This window comes from Neofelis nebulosa, chromosome 10, assembly GCF_028018385.1.
Source record: "Neofelis nebulosa isolate mNeoNeb1 chromosome 10, mNeoNeb1.pri, whole genome shotgun sequence".
Taxonomy (NCBI): domain Eukaryota; kingdom Metazoa; phylum Chordata; class Mammalia; order Carnivora; family Felidae; genus Neofelis; species Neofelis nebulosa.
The window spans coordinates 21,941,999-21,958,948 of record NC_080791.1 but is presented as its reverse complement, the minus strand read 5'-3'; the positions used below and the strand labels follow the sequence as shown (position 1 = coordinate 21,958,948).

General features: G+C 44.0%; 2 protein-coding genes across 7 annotated transcripts in view; both read right to left on the bottom strand.

Moving 5' to 3' along the window:
- Positions 1 to 8,091, bottom strand: part of SLC37A2 (solute carrier family 37 member 2) — a 28,347-nt gene extending 20,256 nt beyond the window's left edge. The window contains exons 1-2 of one of the 4 annotated variants that reach the window (XM_058687196.1): positions 7,604 to 8,091; positions 7,437 to 7,498 (exon numbers count right to left, since the gene is read on the bottom strand). Coding sequence is in view for 3 of the 4 variants with exons in the window: in XM_058687193.1 (XP_058543176.1) it covers positions 4,945 to 5,003 (59 nt within the window). In the remaining variant the exon portion in view is untranslated. Of the gene's footprint in view, positions 1 to 4,944; positions 5,409 to 7,436; positions 7,499 to 7,603 lie in introns of those variants that run through there. The other 3 variants (XM_058687193.1, XM_058687195.1, XM_058687194.1) reach the window with 3 other exon arrangements.
- A 411-nt stretch (positions 8,092 to 8,502) lies between these two features.
- The window catches only part of CCDC15 (coiled-coil domain containing 15), a 102,780-nt gene continuing 94,332 nt past the window's right edge, over positions 8,503 to 16,950 (bottom strand). For 2 of the 3 annotated variants that reach the window (XM_058687182.1, XM_058687178.1), the window contains one exon: positions 14,583 to 14,736. In XM_058687182.1, coding sequence (XP_058543165.1) covers positions 14,660 to 14,736 — 77 coding nt within the window. In that variant the 3' untranslated portion in view covers positions 14,583 to 14,659. Of the gene's footprint in view, positions 12,435 to 14,582; positions 14,737 to 16,950 lie in introns of those variants that run through there. The other variant, XM_058687179.1, reaches the window with a different exon arrangement.

Sequence of the window (16,950 nt, the reverse complement as noted above, 5' to 3'; positions counted from 1 at the left end):
AGAGAGGTTGTAAAATGTTATGCTCTTACCTCCTGTGTAATCTGCCTACATGGCAGAATTTGTGTGTCTTCACAGAATAATTTTCCACACTTTTTAAAACAAAGATTTCCCGCTTAGGAAATAACTTAAGTTTCCTTACAATGTTACTTTCTATGTTTATTTTTTCATGTATTATTGTCACTTTCAAGTGGGTAGACAAGAACTATTTCTTAGGCACTCATGATAAGCATTCAAATGTCCTAACAACTTTTGATTTTTGCCTTCCCCAAATCAAGTCCTATGTGCAAAATAAAATTTCCTGGATATCTTTTATACCTAAAACTATCTATGAGGTGTCCAAGAGGGCCCCTAGAAAATCACAAAGATTTGTGGGTTTTTTTTTCACTTTTTAAAAAGAGAGGTGCTACAAATAATTAGGTTTATTTGATATGTTGCTATTGACCAACTGCATGAAAATAACTGAAATCAGAAGAGACTCAGCCTTCTCTAGGTTAAATTTCTCGAGGTAAAAGGTTATTACTTACATAAATATTTCACAAATTGCATGCTGTCTGAGAAGTTTCTACAGATCTCTCAGTGCCCTCTGGGCCCATGATCTGCCACCATGTATCAGCACCCCCAGTGGTGCTTTGCCTGATGATAACAACACAGTGTTACTAGTCATGGTTTCAGTTATGATTTAAAATGTTACCTGGGCTGCAATCCTACTTTAATTTGAACCTAACATCTGCTAGGTCAGTGGTTTTCAACTCAGGATGCACATCAGACTTTCCTATGGAGTTTTATTAAAATACAGATGTGAAGGGGCACCTGGCTGGCTCAGGTGGAAGAGCGTGCGACTCCTGATCTCAGGGCCATGAGTTCGAGCCCCACGTTGGGCGTCGAGATGACTTAAATAAACAAAATGCAGATGCACAGGACTTACTCCAGACTTACTGAATCTCTTTAGTTGATATTCTTGGTACATCCTTGGTATATTATATAAATTCTGTCTCAGGATTTTTAAATATCTCAAGATTCTTTTCCTCTATAAAAATTGTGTTCGTTCATTTTTATAAATCAGGTGTCATGTTCACCATCTTTGAATGTACCTTACTACGTTTTTTTTTTGGTTTTTTTTTTCAACGTTTTTTATTTATTTTTGGGACAGAGAGAGACAGAGCATGAACGGGGGAGGGGCAGAGAGAGAGGGAGACACAGAATCGGAAGCAGGCTCCAGGCTCTGAGCCGTCAGCCCAGAGCCCGACGCGGGGCTCGAACTCACGGACCGCGAGATCGTGACCTGGCTGAAGTCGGCCGCTTAACCGACTGCGCCACCCAGGCGCCCCTACGTTTTAAGACATTGTGTGGATTTTTAATTGGCTTTATTTTGTTTTGCATATCTCAGGAACAACCAAATTTCCTGGGTAGCCACATTATTCTTGTCATGAATTCTCATCAGGTTGTTCACTTTCGAAAATTATCGTGGTAAGTTAATTCATACCTTTTAACGTCTCTGTCACCTACAGACAAATTTTTATTTTACTCTGCTGTTGCGGCTGCTGCTTCCTAAAGGCTCTTCAGTCAGCTATGGGCCAAAGGTTTTATCTCTACCAATGAAGAACTAACTGTCTCAGAAAAACACTGCACCAGGCACTTATTCTTGTGTATAGGCCTCCCATGGCACAGCTCACACATCTTTAAGAACATACCAGTGGAGGGAGTCAGGATTTCCAGAACTCGAGTGAAGAAGCAGATAGGTTTATGAGATTGCTAACCCGAGATTCAGTGGAATGAGAATTAATGATATAGGCCTAAATGAACTGATGAGGGATGGCAGTCATTTATGTCTGGAATATTGTTAAGGTTAGAGTGTTTGATGATATGTAAAGAAGCCCTTTCTATTTCTTCTTCAGCTGTCTATAACCCAAAACACTTTAGTACATTCTGGTTTTTGTAAACTGAAATGAAATACTTGCAAATATCTTATTCTCCTTACCTGACCACCATGCCCCCTAAATTCAGAAACTTTTGTTGAGTCTTCCTGCTTTTCGTAGCAATACGGTTATTAGCAAAAGTTCAGTAAGAATCCATCCTTTTTAAATTTTTTCATTTTCACTTAATTTTTTAAGCTTATTTATTTATTTTGAGATAGAGAGCATGAGCAGGGGAGGGGCAGAGACAGAGGGAGAGAGAGAGAATCCCAAACAGGCTCCACAGTGTCAGCGCAGAGCCTAATGCGGAGCTGGAGCCCACAAAGCATGAGATCATGACCTGAGCGGAAATCAAGAGTTGGATGCTTAGGGGCACCTGGGTGGCTCAGTCAGTTGAGCATCTGACTTCGGCTCGGGCCATGATCTCACGGTTTGTGAGTTCGAGCCCCGCGCTGGGCTCTGTGCTGACAGCTCAGAGCCTGGAGCCTGCTTAGGATTCTGTGTCTCCCTGTCTCTCGCCCCTCCCCCACTCATGCTCTGTCTCTCTCTGTCTCAGAAATAAACGTTAAAAAGAAAAAAAAATTTTAAAGAGTTGGATGCTTAGCCTACTAAGCCACCCAGGTTCCCCTGTCTTTTTTTTTTTTTTTTTTTTAACCAGGATGTAATTAGAAAAATTGGTTATATAACCAAGGCTTTGCCTGGGCTGTCATATTTGACAATGATGATCGTTTAATCAGACATAACCAGCCCCATTTAAGGAACGAAGGCTGCCTGCATGGAGCCAATACTAACAAAACCCTCCCAAGAAACCTGGCTTACTGTGTTCTCTTACAGGCAAATAAGGAAGGTTATTCCCTGGCAGGCCCAGGGGTCTTAGGATATTTTCGGGGCTTCGAGTAAAGAGGAATTTGCCCAAATTTATAGGTACAGCAGGCAAAACCTAGTGTAAAGACCAGTGTCTTGGCTTGACTTCCAATCTCAAAACAGTAAATAATACAGAGATAGATAGATAGATAGATAGATAGATAGCGGCTTTTAAAAGGCCAATCTAAGATTCCTTACGAAAACTTCTAGCAAAGCAAACTTAACAAGGTCTATATTATAGATTAACACTATTGTTGCACCTATATACATAATCAGATCAAATTTAATGAGATCAAACTCATTTTGTGATTAAGAATAATCTTTGAGGGGTGCTGGGTGGCTCAGTCGGTTAAACATCCAACTTAAGCTTGGGTCATGATCTCACAGTCCATGAGTTTGAGCCCTGTGTCGGGCTTTGTGCTGTCAGCTCAGAGCCTGGAGCCTGCTTCAGATTCTGCATCTCCCTCTCTCTCTGTTCCTCCTCTGCTCGCACTCTCTCTCTCTCTCTCTCTCTCTCTCAAAAATAAAAAATAAAAAAAAATTTTTTTTAAAAAGAATAATCTTTGAGACTATTTTTGATCAAAGCAGGGGAGACTGTAGAAAAAAAAATGTTTCACTGGAAAACTGTGTATTATCTAGAGGACACCCCTCCAATTATTGAATTCTATCTAGCCTTTCATTGACTTTGGGCTATAATTCTTTGAAGTGGTAGGAAACTGATAAGTCATACAAACTATGTGTATGAAACGACAGTCTCAGATTAATAGCCTTTTCTCCCTCCCAACCTGTGGAAAAACCAGTTTTGCCTCAATGTTCCTGACTTATAAATGGGCATGCTCTTTGGATACTTCTTTTTAAAGGTTATTTTATTTTGAGAGAGAGAGAGCGCTCACACGGGAGGGGCAGAGAGAGAGGGAGAGAGAATCCCAAGCGGGCTCTGCACTGTCATCTCAGAGCCCGATGCAGGGCTCAAACTCACAGACTGGACTGTGAGATCGCGACCTGAGCCGAAATCAAGAGTCAGACACTTAACCGACTGAGCCACGCTGGTGCCCCTGGATTTTTTTCAAATTGTGGTAAAATGCACAACACATGAAATTTACTATTTTTAAGTGAACAGTTCAGTGGCAGTAAGTACATTCACATTGTTGTGCAACCATCCCCAGCATCCATCCCCGGAACTTCTCATCTTCCCAAGCCGAAATTCCATGCCCGTTAAACACTAACTCCCTATTCCCCTCTTCCTGAACTTTTTCTTAACTGATCATAACATCTTCTGGCGCCCTCATTATGAGTAAAATAAAATCTTTACCACATGTTCATTTTTATATCCTATCAGAGTCATGTTTTCATCTTTTTCTGAAAATATCTCTTCACAATCCTGAACTCAAGAAAGATCAAATACATAACGTAAATGAGCGAAAAAGGCTGGAAGTGGTGAGGACTGTCACCAGTGAGGGCGGTCACCGACTGCAAAGCACCGTGGGTGATCAACCATCCCAATTTGCCCAGGACTGAGGGGGCTGGGTATGTAGGGTTTTCCATCTAAAATTGGAATAAGTCGGTCATTTTAAGAGCACCCATGCTCTGGAAAGGTACTCCTTAACCCCTAGTAATATAATCTGAGAATTTAGGCCTGACATCTGTTTTTCCAGAGGAGCCAGGAATCTGGGTATGTCAAATTCTACAATTTGTAAATGATGGCAACTAACCCAATGTTAAAAATAAACACGGTGCAGACCCCCAAAATCGCTCCAGTGGTGGCCTCTGATGAAGAGGGGGTTGAAGGCCCTCCACCCACCACACACCCCAACATGTTGATCCCCCTGTTTGGTCAGGAGGAAAGCTACTGCGGAAGCCCCCGCACTCATTGTTGGGGTGCTAAGGGGCGGCCGAGATCAGAGAGGTATGCCCTCCCCTGGTATGTCCCTTGGGGCCTGGACCCCCTCCCCACCCCCCCCCTACCCCCCCCCCCCCAGGTGAGGTCCCAAGACCACTGAGTTCTGGCTTTTGTGTTATTCAAGGAGTAGGAGACAACAAAAGGGCCCCTCAAAACTCCAGCTCCCCCGGCCTCCGTTCCCGGCAAGCCAGCCCAGGCCAGGTGTGAGGCTGGCCCCGGAGCGCCCCGGACGCAGGCAGCTGCTCCCCCTGCCCCGGCCCTGCTCACCAGCTGTCCCTGGAGAAGGCGCGGAGGAACCAGACCCCCGGGGCCAAGGCAGACCGCATCGCGCCGGCCGGTGTCCGAAGCGGAGAGGGTGGCCGAAGGAGGGGACGGCGCGGGGCGCGTGTCCTTCGCTGGCAGACTGCCGGGTTTAAATGCCCCGCGGCTCGGCCCGCCCCGGCTCCGCGGCCGGACGCCTGCAGCCCCCGCCCCCTTGCACCTGAAGGCCCTCGGGGTCGGGCGGCGCGCAAACCGCCCGGCCAACCTCCTCCGGCACCTGCATTTTCTCCCGCTCAGTCTCCAGGCTAGGGACCGAGCGCCCTCAGAGAGTCTAGGGGCTCCTCCGTCGGCCTTTGACTTTCTGCTCACTTCCCGCCTGGGCACCGAAAGCGGCGAGCCCAGACTAGCCAGCTGTACGCGACCTTCCGTCCGCCCGCAGCCGGTTCCTGAAGCGCCCTTCTCTCATGAGGAGCGGCTCCCGACACACACCGGGAAACTGAGGCACGCTGGGAAACCTGACACCCAGTGGTCCCCAGCATTACACTGACCTGAGTTGGGGCGCACCCTCAGAGCAAAGGAGGTTTTCAGGGAGCTATGACGTTGGCCCAAATATATCTCCCAGGCCTGGCAGGGGCTTCCTGTCCCACTCAGGTTCCAGGCTGTGTATTGAGCCAGGCAGGATTCTAGCATTCCCCTTCCCCAGAAGGACTGGCCTTCCACGCACTCTTGCGGGGATAATCTTGCAGCCATTCCTTCTCTCCCTTCTGGAGGAGAGCAGCCAGGCAGCTGCTGTGTGAAGGAGCACAGAATTCTGTGCCTTAAAAGTGCTCTGCAGGTAGCCTAAAGATTTCCAGGGTATGTTTCCATCTCTAAAGAGAAGACATTGTGGGGTGAGCCACCTGGGTGGCTCAGTAGGTTAAGGGTCCGACTTGGGCTCAGGCCATGATCTCGAGGTTGGTGGGTTTGAGCCCCACATGTGGGTCTGTGCTGACAGGTCAGAGCCTTAAGCCTGCTTCGGATTCTGTGTGTCCCTCTCTCTCTGCCCCTCACGCTCCCCAACTGTCACCCTCTCTCTCAAAAATAAATTTAAAAACCATTAAAAAAAATTTTTTTAAAGAAGATATTGTGAGATCTTTGGATACAAGCCCACAGGTGAATTGTACGGGGCGGGGGGCGGGGGGTGGGAGAGGAAGCATTCACTTGGAAAATAAAGTTGTTAATAGAGCATAAAATAGAAACGGGTCTGTGCAAATTGGCTTCAGCCCCAACACCGCACTGCCCCCAAGTCCTAGGGGTGGCCAGACCCTACGCGCAAGGTCAGCAAAAGAAGGCAACAATTCCACCAAACAGGTCAGGGCCCAGAATGAAGGGCCTGGCTGTTCCCAGCCCTAGAATCAAGCAAAAAGAGGGTAAGCAGAGTTGTGAAACCCTGTTGATGCCAGGCAGTCAGAGGCTGAGGTCTGGTGGCAGAAATGAAGACAACAAGGAGAGGACAGGAGGTAAAGGGGTGGAGAGAAAAGAGGAAAGGAGGCAGAAGGAGCCAATGCTAGATTAGGTACAGTACAGAGGTGAAACACCAACGGGAGAGCATAGCAAACAGCAGCTAACTTAACCCCCAATTATACCACTCACTATGCCTAGATGTCCATTCATTTCATTCTCACAAGTCAGTGAGATGGGCATTATCCATCTGGGATCCATTCTGGTTTACCTGGGATAATCCCAGGAGACACCTGATGTTTCAGAATGTATGACAGACCAGTTCTGGGGTCAGCAACACCCAGTAGACATTAGGCCTGAATGAAAGCAGGTTAAGGGGTAGAAAACAAACTAGAAAAATGAGCTGATATCCCCAGGAAGACAGCTACTTGTTCCTAAGGGACTAAAGAGAAGGATAGAGTTGAAATACAAATGAGCCAAGGAAGCCGCTGAGTTACTCGATGCTATACGGGAGGAGAACATGGACATCACTTGAGGAATGGAGGGGACCATCTCCATGGCTCCAGAGGTGCCACCCAGTCTTCAGTGGTGTGGAACATCTCTTTTGATTTCAGACAGTAAGAAGACAAGTAATAACTCTCATCACTGCTCGTTTCACATGCCTCTCAGGAGACATGGTGTTTGTGCCTCTTAGCGGACCATGCTTGCCTGGGGCTGGAGCTCTCAGAGAGACATTACTAATATGCCCTCGTCGTGGTATGGCTAATGTGCCCGGAGTGCCAACAAGTAGCTGGGAGCCGGGCCAGTCCTGAGATAGTCTTTGCCTTGTTCCAGTTCCTTCCCTGTGAGTTCCAGCCACATACTCCTGTTCAGGGGCCAGGATGGCAGCTTGGTAATGTCTTTGGCAATAATAGACTCTTACCAATGTCCCTTACTTGCTCCTGTGGGTGAGTGGGACAATCTCCTTGTTTCCTGCAGCTTGGGGGAGTGACAAAGAGGATGTTATGGCTCAGATAATCCTTTCACTCACCTACACAAGCTCTCCACTCTTGACTCACCTTCCTGTTCTCTGGCACCCCTTACACACTCCTCAAACCCTGCAGGGTGCGGACAGCAGTATCTGACGGCAAGAAGGGAATGGATGAGTTACTGAATCTGAAACTAAAGGAAAAGATCTCTAGTTCTTATTGTGGATAGTCCTCCATCATTTGTCAAAAATGCTTACTGTGGTTTAGGGGCACCTGGGTGGCTCGGTCGGTTGGGCGTCCGGCTTCAGCTGGGGTTGTGATCTCGCAGTTTGTGGGTTTGGACCCCACGTCGGGCTCTGTGCTGACAGCTCGAAGCCTGGAGCCTGCTTTGGATTCTGTGTTTCCCTCTCTCTCTGCCCCTCCCCTGCTCGCGCTTTGTCTCTCTCTGTCTCTCAAGGATAAATAAACATTAAAAAAAAATGCTTGCTGTGGTTTAGTATCATGCGCTGATAGGACAGGAGATGGCCTTTTTGTTCATCAAATGCCAGTTCTTACTGCTAGCAAGTGTCGCTGATCACCCACAGGACTTTCTGGGTAGCCAGCAGGCTGTACTGGCCCTTTTAGATATGGCAACAGCATCCTCCCTGTTTTTTTCTAAGGGACCCGGAGACCCAAAGGCTGGAGGAAGCCTATGAGAAGTGCCATGAGAATAAGCCATTAGGCAACAGAACTCCAAAATCCAACCACACACATACAAGTGTTATTCTCACTGCCCTCCTCCCTACTTTTGTCTTACTAAACAGAAAGTGGCATCATTTTTTATGATAATTATTGTGAAATTTCTTGATAGAATCAAGACCCAGACCCTTGATTAATGGGGTAGGAGTTGGGATATTAGGGGACATAGAGATTATTCAACCTTTTAAAGAATCAATTTCAGGGTGCCTGGGTGACTCAGTCAGGTAAGCATCAGACTCTTGGTTTTGGCTGGGTCATGATCTCAGTTGGTGAGTTCAAGCCCCACATCGGGCTCTGCACTGACAGCTAGCTGCAGAGCTTGCTTGGGATTCTCTGTCTCTCTCTCTCTCTGCCCACCACCCCCACGCTGTCTCTCTATCTCTCTCAGAAATAAATAAACATTAAAAAAAAATAAAGATTCAAGTTCATATTAGGCCTTTTTATTAAGATGCTGAGTATTGTAGTGAAAACAACATAGGCTTTGAGACGGAGTCGATCCTAAGATATCACTACCTCTCTGAACCTCAGTTCTTTCAGCTGTGAAATGTGGGTCATAATATCTACCCTGGCTGTAAGAATTAAAAATTGTGCATATAAGGGAACCTGGGTGGCTCAGTCAGTTGAGCATCTGACTTTTGATTTCCATTAAGGTCATGATCTCACAGTTTGTGAGTTTGAGCCCCACATTGGGCTCTGCGCTGACAGTGTGGAACCTGCTTGAGATACTCTCTCTCTCTCTTTCTCAGCCCCTCCCCTGCTTGTGTGCTCTGTTTCTCTCTCTCAAAATAAATAAACTTTGAAAATTCTGCATATAAAAAGTGCCTGGCCAGATTAAGTAGGTTTGGTAAGTGGAGCACTGATTATTATATATGTGCATGAGATATTGCCTACAATGGACAGACACCAATGGTCACTACAAATGAGAACAAAACATAGGGGTCAAGATTGGAGTCCTTAAAAACCACCAATGAGTATAGCAAATAGGTTTGACTTGTAAATCCTTAATATCCTGTGTGTGTATATGTGTTTGTGTGTGCATGTGTATGTATATGTATATGGGTATCTGTGTATATATGACTTTACTCAGTGAAGTTATTGTAAGCATCATGATAACACATGTTGAATAATTTCAGGTTGACAAGGATGGATGTATGGGTTGAGTAAAGTGTCATAAAAAAATGAAAGAAGCTATTATTATTTCAAATATGTCAGATGCTGACATTTCACTAAAAAGAACTGCAATTAAATATCTTCTAGCTGGGGCACCTGGGTGGCTCAGTCGGTTAAGCGTCCGACTTCAGCTCAGGTCATGATCTCCTGGTTGATGAGTTTGAGCCCCGGGTCAGGCTCTGTGCCGAGAGCCCAGAGCCTGGACCCTGCTTCAGATTCTGTGTCTTCCTCTCTCTCTGCCCCTCCCTGACTCATGCTTTCTCTCTCTCTCTCTCAAAAATAAATAAACACTGGGGGGCCTGGGGGGCTCAGTCAGTTAAGTGTCCGACTCTTGGTTTTGGCTCAGGTCATGATCTCATGAGTTTGAGCCCCATATTGGGCTCCATGCTGACAGCACGGAGACTGCCTGGGATTCTCTCTCTCCATCTCTCTCTCTGCCCCTCCTCTGCTCTGTCTCTCAAAATAAATTAAATAAATAAATAAATAAATAAATAAATAAATAAATTCTTCCAGCCAACACAGTCAAAAGATAGAGACAAGCAAAGTGACCATGTACCCCAAGAGATTTTGTTTCATTGAAAAGACAATGTTCTGGAAGGGTTTGGCCAAGCAAGTTCTAGCCTTGATATAAATGGTCAAAAGTAAGGGCTTCAGTCTCTTCAAGGCAGGACTGATGGATGGTTCATACTGGCCAGAAGAATGGTCTTTAAAGGAGACTACTATCAGCTGAACAAGGAGGCGGCCCTGCTCTCAAATGGTCAACCAGTGATGGCAGCAAATATATATGAGCGTGACCTAAAAGCAGGAAAGGGAGGAGCAGATTGAGGAAGCAGTTAAATCATTAGTCTCCCAAAGTCATTTTTTGGGGGGGTATGTGTGCAGAAAAAAAAAAAAAAAAAGATATGGTAATGACAAAAGTGAGGTGGCCTCAGGCAGCCTAGTCATGCAAGCTGAGGACAATTTTTGGCTGCTCTGGTATCTGGAAGTAACAAGCCACTCATCTATTCATTTAATAAACACTTGTTAAGTGTCAACTATGTGCCAGGCACAGCACTCTGCTAGAGATACATTGATAAATAGGACAGGTACTGCCCCTACCCTCAAAGGATTTACAGTTGAATGGGACAGAGATGGATAGAGACATAATTCCACCTCAAAGAGCTCCAGTAGAATAAATCAGTTCAAATAAGAAATAGCTTGCAGGATTATGTTCATTCTGCTATGGTGGCACTGAGAAAGGGTCAGATAACTGGGAAAGTCTTGAAAGGCTTCACAGCAGGTAATACAAGAAGCAGAACTGAAGTACAGCTAGGTGACTGCCAAGTAGAGAAGAGGAGACAGGAGCAGCAGAGTGCACAGGCACTAGTGTGTGCTCAACAAGGAAGCACAAAAAAGCAAGACAGATATATTTAAGTGGTGCATGCGAAATCCATGTAGCTGGAGGGTGGCATGTCCAAAGTGTGGAGCTGCAGAAGTTAGGACTGTTATACCTGGTTGTAAGATACTGAAGAGCCTTAAAAGTCCATGTTAAGGGCTTGGGATTTTAGCCTTTGGACAGGATATGATGAGGAGGGTTTTGAGGAGGGTTGAGACATGATCGGATTTATGCCCTTAGAGGAGAAATGGCCACTTGAAAGCTCTTTGTGAGATTTCTCGTTCTGGATCAAGATGGAATAGACTCAATTCTCCCTACTCTCACTAAATGCTGAAAACCCTGGGCATTATATATATATAGCAACATATACATGACTCTGGATGAGCTAGGAAAAGATCTGAGGAGAGACACAGCAGTGATTTGTCTGTGTTTGCTTTTTGCTTCATCTATCTGAACTGGATGTTGGAGAAGCCAGCCATCTGGAAGAGCCAACAGCACAAAGAAAAAGAAAAAAAGAAGAAAAAAAGAAAAGCCAGCTATATCTAGTTAAAGGATCCAGATGGGGGTAGTCTAGCAATAGCCACCCTACTCCCACCAAACACCACAGAAAACTTGGAAGCCCCTTCCCACTCCTACCAGCAAAAGCAAAGCAGGGAGCCTCAACATCCATTTGGGCCTGGCTGTAACGAGGTATCCCCCCAGCCCCACAGTCAGAGTGGTGTAAGGAAACTACAAATGGGAGGCCAGAACTTTCACCAGCTTCCAGTGGTAATGAGCACCTAGCCCCTAACACCATGGTGTTAGTGGAGGACATGTGGGGATCAGTAAGGAGGCACCCTCCTGATCCCAGGCAGGGTGATGTCAGTAGAGAGCCAGAACTCCCACTAACCAAGCGGTAATGAGGTGTCCTTCCCCAACCCCCACCAAAGGGTATCAATGGAGGCCAAGAAGAAAACTGGATTTCAACCACCCACCTGACAGAAAGGATTAAAACCAGAACCCAACTGCATGCTATCCCTTTCTTAAAAAACTAAACATTCACTTACCATACAGTCCATTAGTGATACTCTGGGCATTTATCTCAGATAAGTGAAATCTTCTGTCCACACAAACCTGTACACAAATGTCCACAGCAGCTTTATCTGCAATGGCAAAATACTAGAAACAACCAAAATGTCCCTCAATGAATGAGGGGTTAAACAAACTGTGGTCCCCATACCACGGGACACAATTCAACAATAAAGGGAACAAGCTATTGATACACACAGCAACTTGGATAGATCTCGGTGTCATTAAGCTGAGAGAAAAAAAAACAATCTCAAATGACCACTTGCTGTATGATTCCACTTATCTAATGTTCTCGAAATGACAAAATTATGGAGATGGAAATGGATTAGTGGTAGCCGGGGGTTAGAGACGGTGGTAAACGGGAGGGGTGTGCGAGTATGACTACAGGGGTAGTAAGAGGAGATCTTTGTGGTGATGGAATAATTTTGTATCTTGACTGTGGTGGTATTTACACAAATCTACACAGGTGGAAATGGCACACATAAAACTATACATACATATTGTACCAATGTCAACTTTCTGGCTTTGATATTATACTATAGTTACACAAAATATAACCATTGGGGGAAACCAGGTGAAGCCTACATAGAACCTATCTGAACTACTTTTACAACTTCCTGTATATCTGTAATTATTTTTTAAAAGTTTTGTAACAAGACAAGTGTTGGGGGGTCGGAGGGGGAGGCAGCTGTTCATCAACTTTTAAGTTCCTTCCAGTAGTTCTCAGCTTGCTAATTCTAGAAACAAGAGATGGAGAAAAAAAATAAGAAATTTACCTTTTAAATATAAATTCCCTCTTTTGAGAATATGCCGTAAGTAGCAGGATGAGCTGTCCATATGACTCAAGTTAACATCAAGCAAGATTTCGGTAGTGTTCCTTAGATTCCAAGTTCTTAGTTCTTTTTTTTTTTTTTTTTTTTTTTTTTTAATATTTTTAATGTTTACTTATTTTTGAGAGAGTGAATGGGGGAGTGGCAGAGAGAGAGGGAGACACAGAATCGGAAGCAGGCTCCAGGCTCCAAGCTGTCCACACAGAGTCCGACTCTGGGCTCGAACTCACCGACCGTGAGATCATGACCTCAGCCAAAGTTGGACGCTTAAACTGACTGAGCCATCCAGGTACCACCCCAGTTCCTAGTTCTTATCTGACACCTTCCTCTGCACCACTGGATGGCTAGGAGATAATCTCCTCAGACAAGGAAATTTAAGCTTATGGAGAACTGGCATGCCTGATTTACACAGTGATGGTGGTAGAAAGATGAGACAGCATCTCTCCCTGAGGACTTCTCCATATGTAAAATCAAACTCCCTCTTAGCACCTGGGATAAGTGTGGAACTGCCTCCCCACCTTACACTGCTGTTCTCTTGGGTCTACAAGTGGGAACACATTTTAATGTTGTGAGGCAAGAGGAATGAAACAGGGAGAACAGGTTGGACAAATAAAAATTGGAAATTTGGTTTCGAAATCAGAAGCATGTGACTTCAAAGAACCATACTTTTCACAGGCAAGGATTGAAAGGTCTTCAAGGGAAGAGTTTTACTAGCAAGTTTTTAAAAGGTCTGAATAAACAAACCAGTGCCACCCAATAAAATCTGAAGATATTCCTGCCACCCCTAGATGTCTATGGCAACCAAGGTCTGGAAAAACTCTCTTATATCTCCTTTGGCCCAGCAATCTTTTCACCCTAGAATTTCTCCACAAAACCCTTGAGTACGGCCCTCAGATCCTTGGCTCCTAGTATAATAGTGGCATGCCTTGTAAAATACATGAAGGACTGCCTGCAAGATGCAGGAATCAAGTCCAAGACTGAAATTCCTGGGACAAAGAGTCCTAATCCTAGACCTACCTTCTGAGAGGCTCTTATTCTCTGTCCCAAGTCTTCCCTTCTTAGAATCAATGTCATCTAGATATTCACCGTATGTCAAAATGGGCTCTAATAATTTCTATTTACTGATCGCTGTTTCTAAACCTGGTTTACCCCTTCCTACCAATGAACTTGGACAGGTTCTTCCAAGTTTATAATGACAGAGTTTCAGTCAGAGAGAGGGGAACATTCCCAGGCCTCTCGAGAATAAAAAAACAAATAAAACACAAAAAACAGAAAATTCATCAGTTTCTTTCAAGTCTTTGTGTGTTGCCTTATCAAGTCCTTCAAGTCTTATCAAGTCCCTGTCTATTTATTGCACCAAATGAAGACACACACACACACACACACACACACACACACACACACACACACACACCTCAAATTAAAAAAATCCAGTCAGGTTGAAAACAGATGAACTAAACAGTTCAGGTAACCTACGACCCAGCAATTGCACTACTAGGCATTTATCCACGGGATACAGGTGTGCTGTTTCGAAGGGACACATGCACCCCCGTGTTTATAGCAGCACTATCCACAATAGCCAAAGTATGGAAAGAGCCCAAATGTCCATCGATGGATGAATGGATAAAGAAGATGTGGTTTATATATACAAGGGAGTATTACTCGGCAATCAAAAAGAATGAAATCTTGCCATTTGCAACTACATGGATGGAACTGGAGGGTATGATGCTAAGTGAAATTAGTCAGTCAGAGAAAGAGAAGTATCATATGACTTCAATCACATGAGGACTTTAAGAGACAAAACAGATGAACATAAGGGAAGGGAAACAAAAATAATATAAAAACAGGGAGGGGGACAAAACAGAAGAGACTCATAAATATGGAGAACAAACAGAGGGTTGCTGGAGGGATTGTGGGAGGGGGGATGGGCTAAATGGATAAGGGGCACTAAGGAATCTACTCCTGAAATCATTGTTGCACTATACACTAACTAATTTGGATGTAAAATTTAAAAAATGAAAAATTAAATTAAAAAAAATAAAAATAAATAAACAGTTCAGGTAATGAGCAGGTATTTTAAAAGTCAAATATGACAGCATGTTTGGAGATTCTACCCAAATGTTGACAGGAGATCACCAAAATCCTACAGGAGAAAACAGGCAGCAACCTCTTTGACCTTGATCGCAGCAACTTCTCACTTGACATCTCTCTGGAGACAAGGGAAACAAAAGCAAAAATGAACTATTGGGACCTCCTCAAAATAAAAAGCTTTTGCACAGTGAAGAAAACAACCAACAGAACTAACAGGCAACTTATAGAATGGGAAAAGATATTTGCAAATGAGATACCTGAAGACTCCCTGACTCTGAACCCTCAAGGACAGAGCTGTAGGACAGTCAAGTTTGATGTGTAGATATAAAGTACTGATGAGTGACAGAAAAAGATGGGTTGGTCAGCTCTATGGCAATTGCTTTGAACTCCTTACAAAAAACACAGTGCCCACCTAGGAAAGCAGGTTAAGGCACCTCCTTCCTCTAGCCGAACCATAACCCAATCTTGATAAGGTGATAAGATCCTGTTGGATGAGGGTTACCTCAAGTTTTGAGCAGGAAGAATTAAAATGTACGTAGACATCATCTCATTTCTGGTTAAGCAATAAAGAAGATATGCTAATTTTCAATTTACATAACACACCCATCCATCTGGCAATGAGGCAAACCCTCTTTCCTTGATTCTCTGCCTTAAAAAAAAATCTGGCTTTAGTGGTAAAAAAGCTCAGTGTAAGAAGGAACAATAAATAAAATAACTAAATGCAAATCAAACATAAATGTCATAACAACTGAGGCATATAGAAAACTTTTTCACTTAGGCATTAAAAGGTCAAATTGGATGTCCCTATGTTCTTTTACAATCGCCAATTCATTCTTTTTGTCATTTCTACCCTGATGTTCCCCATGGTCTTTCATCCCTGATCTTCTGAATTTTTATATGCCTGGGAATTCATCAGATTATAAAACCAGGTGACTGGGTGCCTATCTGATGATTCAGGGTGTGAGCTGTATTAGAGAACTTCCACCTGCTGGAATGAACCTATTTCTATTTAATCACCCCTTCTTATAGAAAGGCCACAAAATGCTGCGGCCTCTAGGTTCTAATAATAACTGATAATAACAACTAGGTCAGAAGTCCCACAACTAAGGGATACTACTTTCATACCTAAACCTTCTATTATTTATGGGGAGGGGGAGCAGAGAGAGCGAGGAGGACACTTACAATGCTAATGAGGTTATTTCAGGACCAACGTTTTTAAACTGAATTGTTTTTAAGAAAAATTCAAACAGGGGCGCCTGGGTGGCGCAGTCGGTTAAGCGTCCGACTTCAGCCAGGTCACGATCTCGCGGTCCGTGAGTTCGAGCCCCGCGTCAGGCTCTGGGCTGATGGCTCGGAGCCTGGAGCCTGTTTCCGATTCTGTGTCTCCCTCTCTCTCTCTGCCCCTCCCCCGTTCATGCTCTGTCTCTCTCTGTCCCAAAAATAAATAAAAAACGTTGAAAAAAAAAATTTTTTTTAAAAAAAGAAAATTCAAACATACACAAAAACAGACTGAATAACATGAGACCCTGACATACCCATGGTCTAGATTCGTTATCATCAAACTCTTGCCACACTGACTTTATCTCTGTTGTCTCATTTTGTTGAATTAAAGTAAATCTCAAGCATAATTTCATTTCATCCCGATATACTTCAGTATCCATATCTGTATAGATATTTTCACATAATACTTCATCATATCTACCAAACTTAAGACTCTTCAAATTCTCTTGCCTGCTTCAAAGACAGATTGCTTTTTTTCACATCAGGATCCAAACAAAGTCCATACATTATATTCGGTGGTTGTTATCTCTAGAAGCCTGTCTTAATCTAGAACCATCTCCCCGTTTTTTAAATTCAAGCCATTAACTTGTTGAAGAAATTGTCAGTTTACTTTAGAATGACTCATCCTTTGGATTTCTGCTTTCTCATAGTATAATTTGTTTCCCTCTATTTCCTGTAAATAGAATCCTCACCACCCTTCTCTTTACATATTGTTTTCATCTAAACCAGAAAACACAGAGAACAATTTGAGTGGCTATTTTCTCAATTCTTCCCAGGATGGTGCGTGGTGCCATTCTAAGTGAATAGGAGAGAGGTTACTTTATTATATACAGTAGATTCCGTAGGACAGTAGGACTCAATTTCCTCCCAGAACCCAGATGAGAAAAGCTTACAGGCTTGATCATATTCAGTTTCAACTTTTGCGGGGCACAAATACTTCACAGAAGGCACTGTATGTTTTGTATTGCATCATACCAAGAGGCACAATGTCTGCTTCTCTTACTCTTAGAGATGTGAGGATGAATTAGTGGGTTCAGATGATGGAAATGTC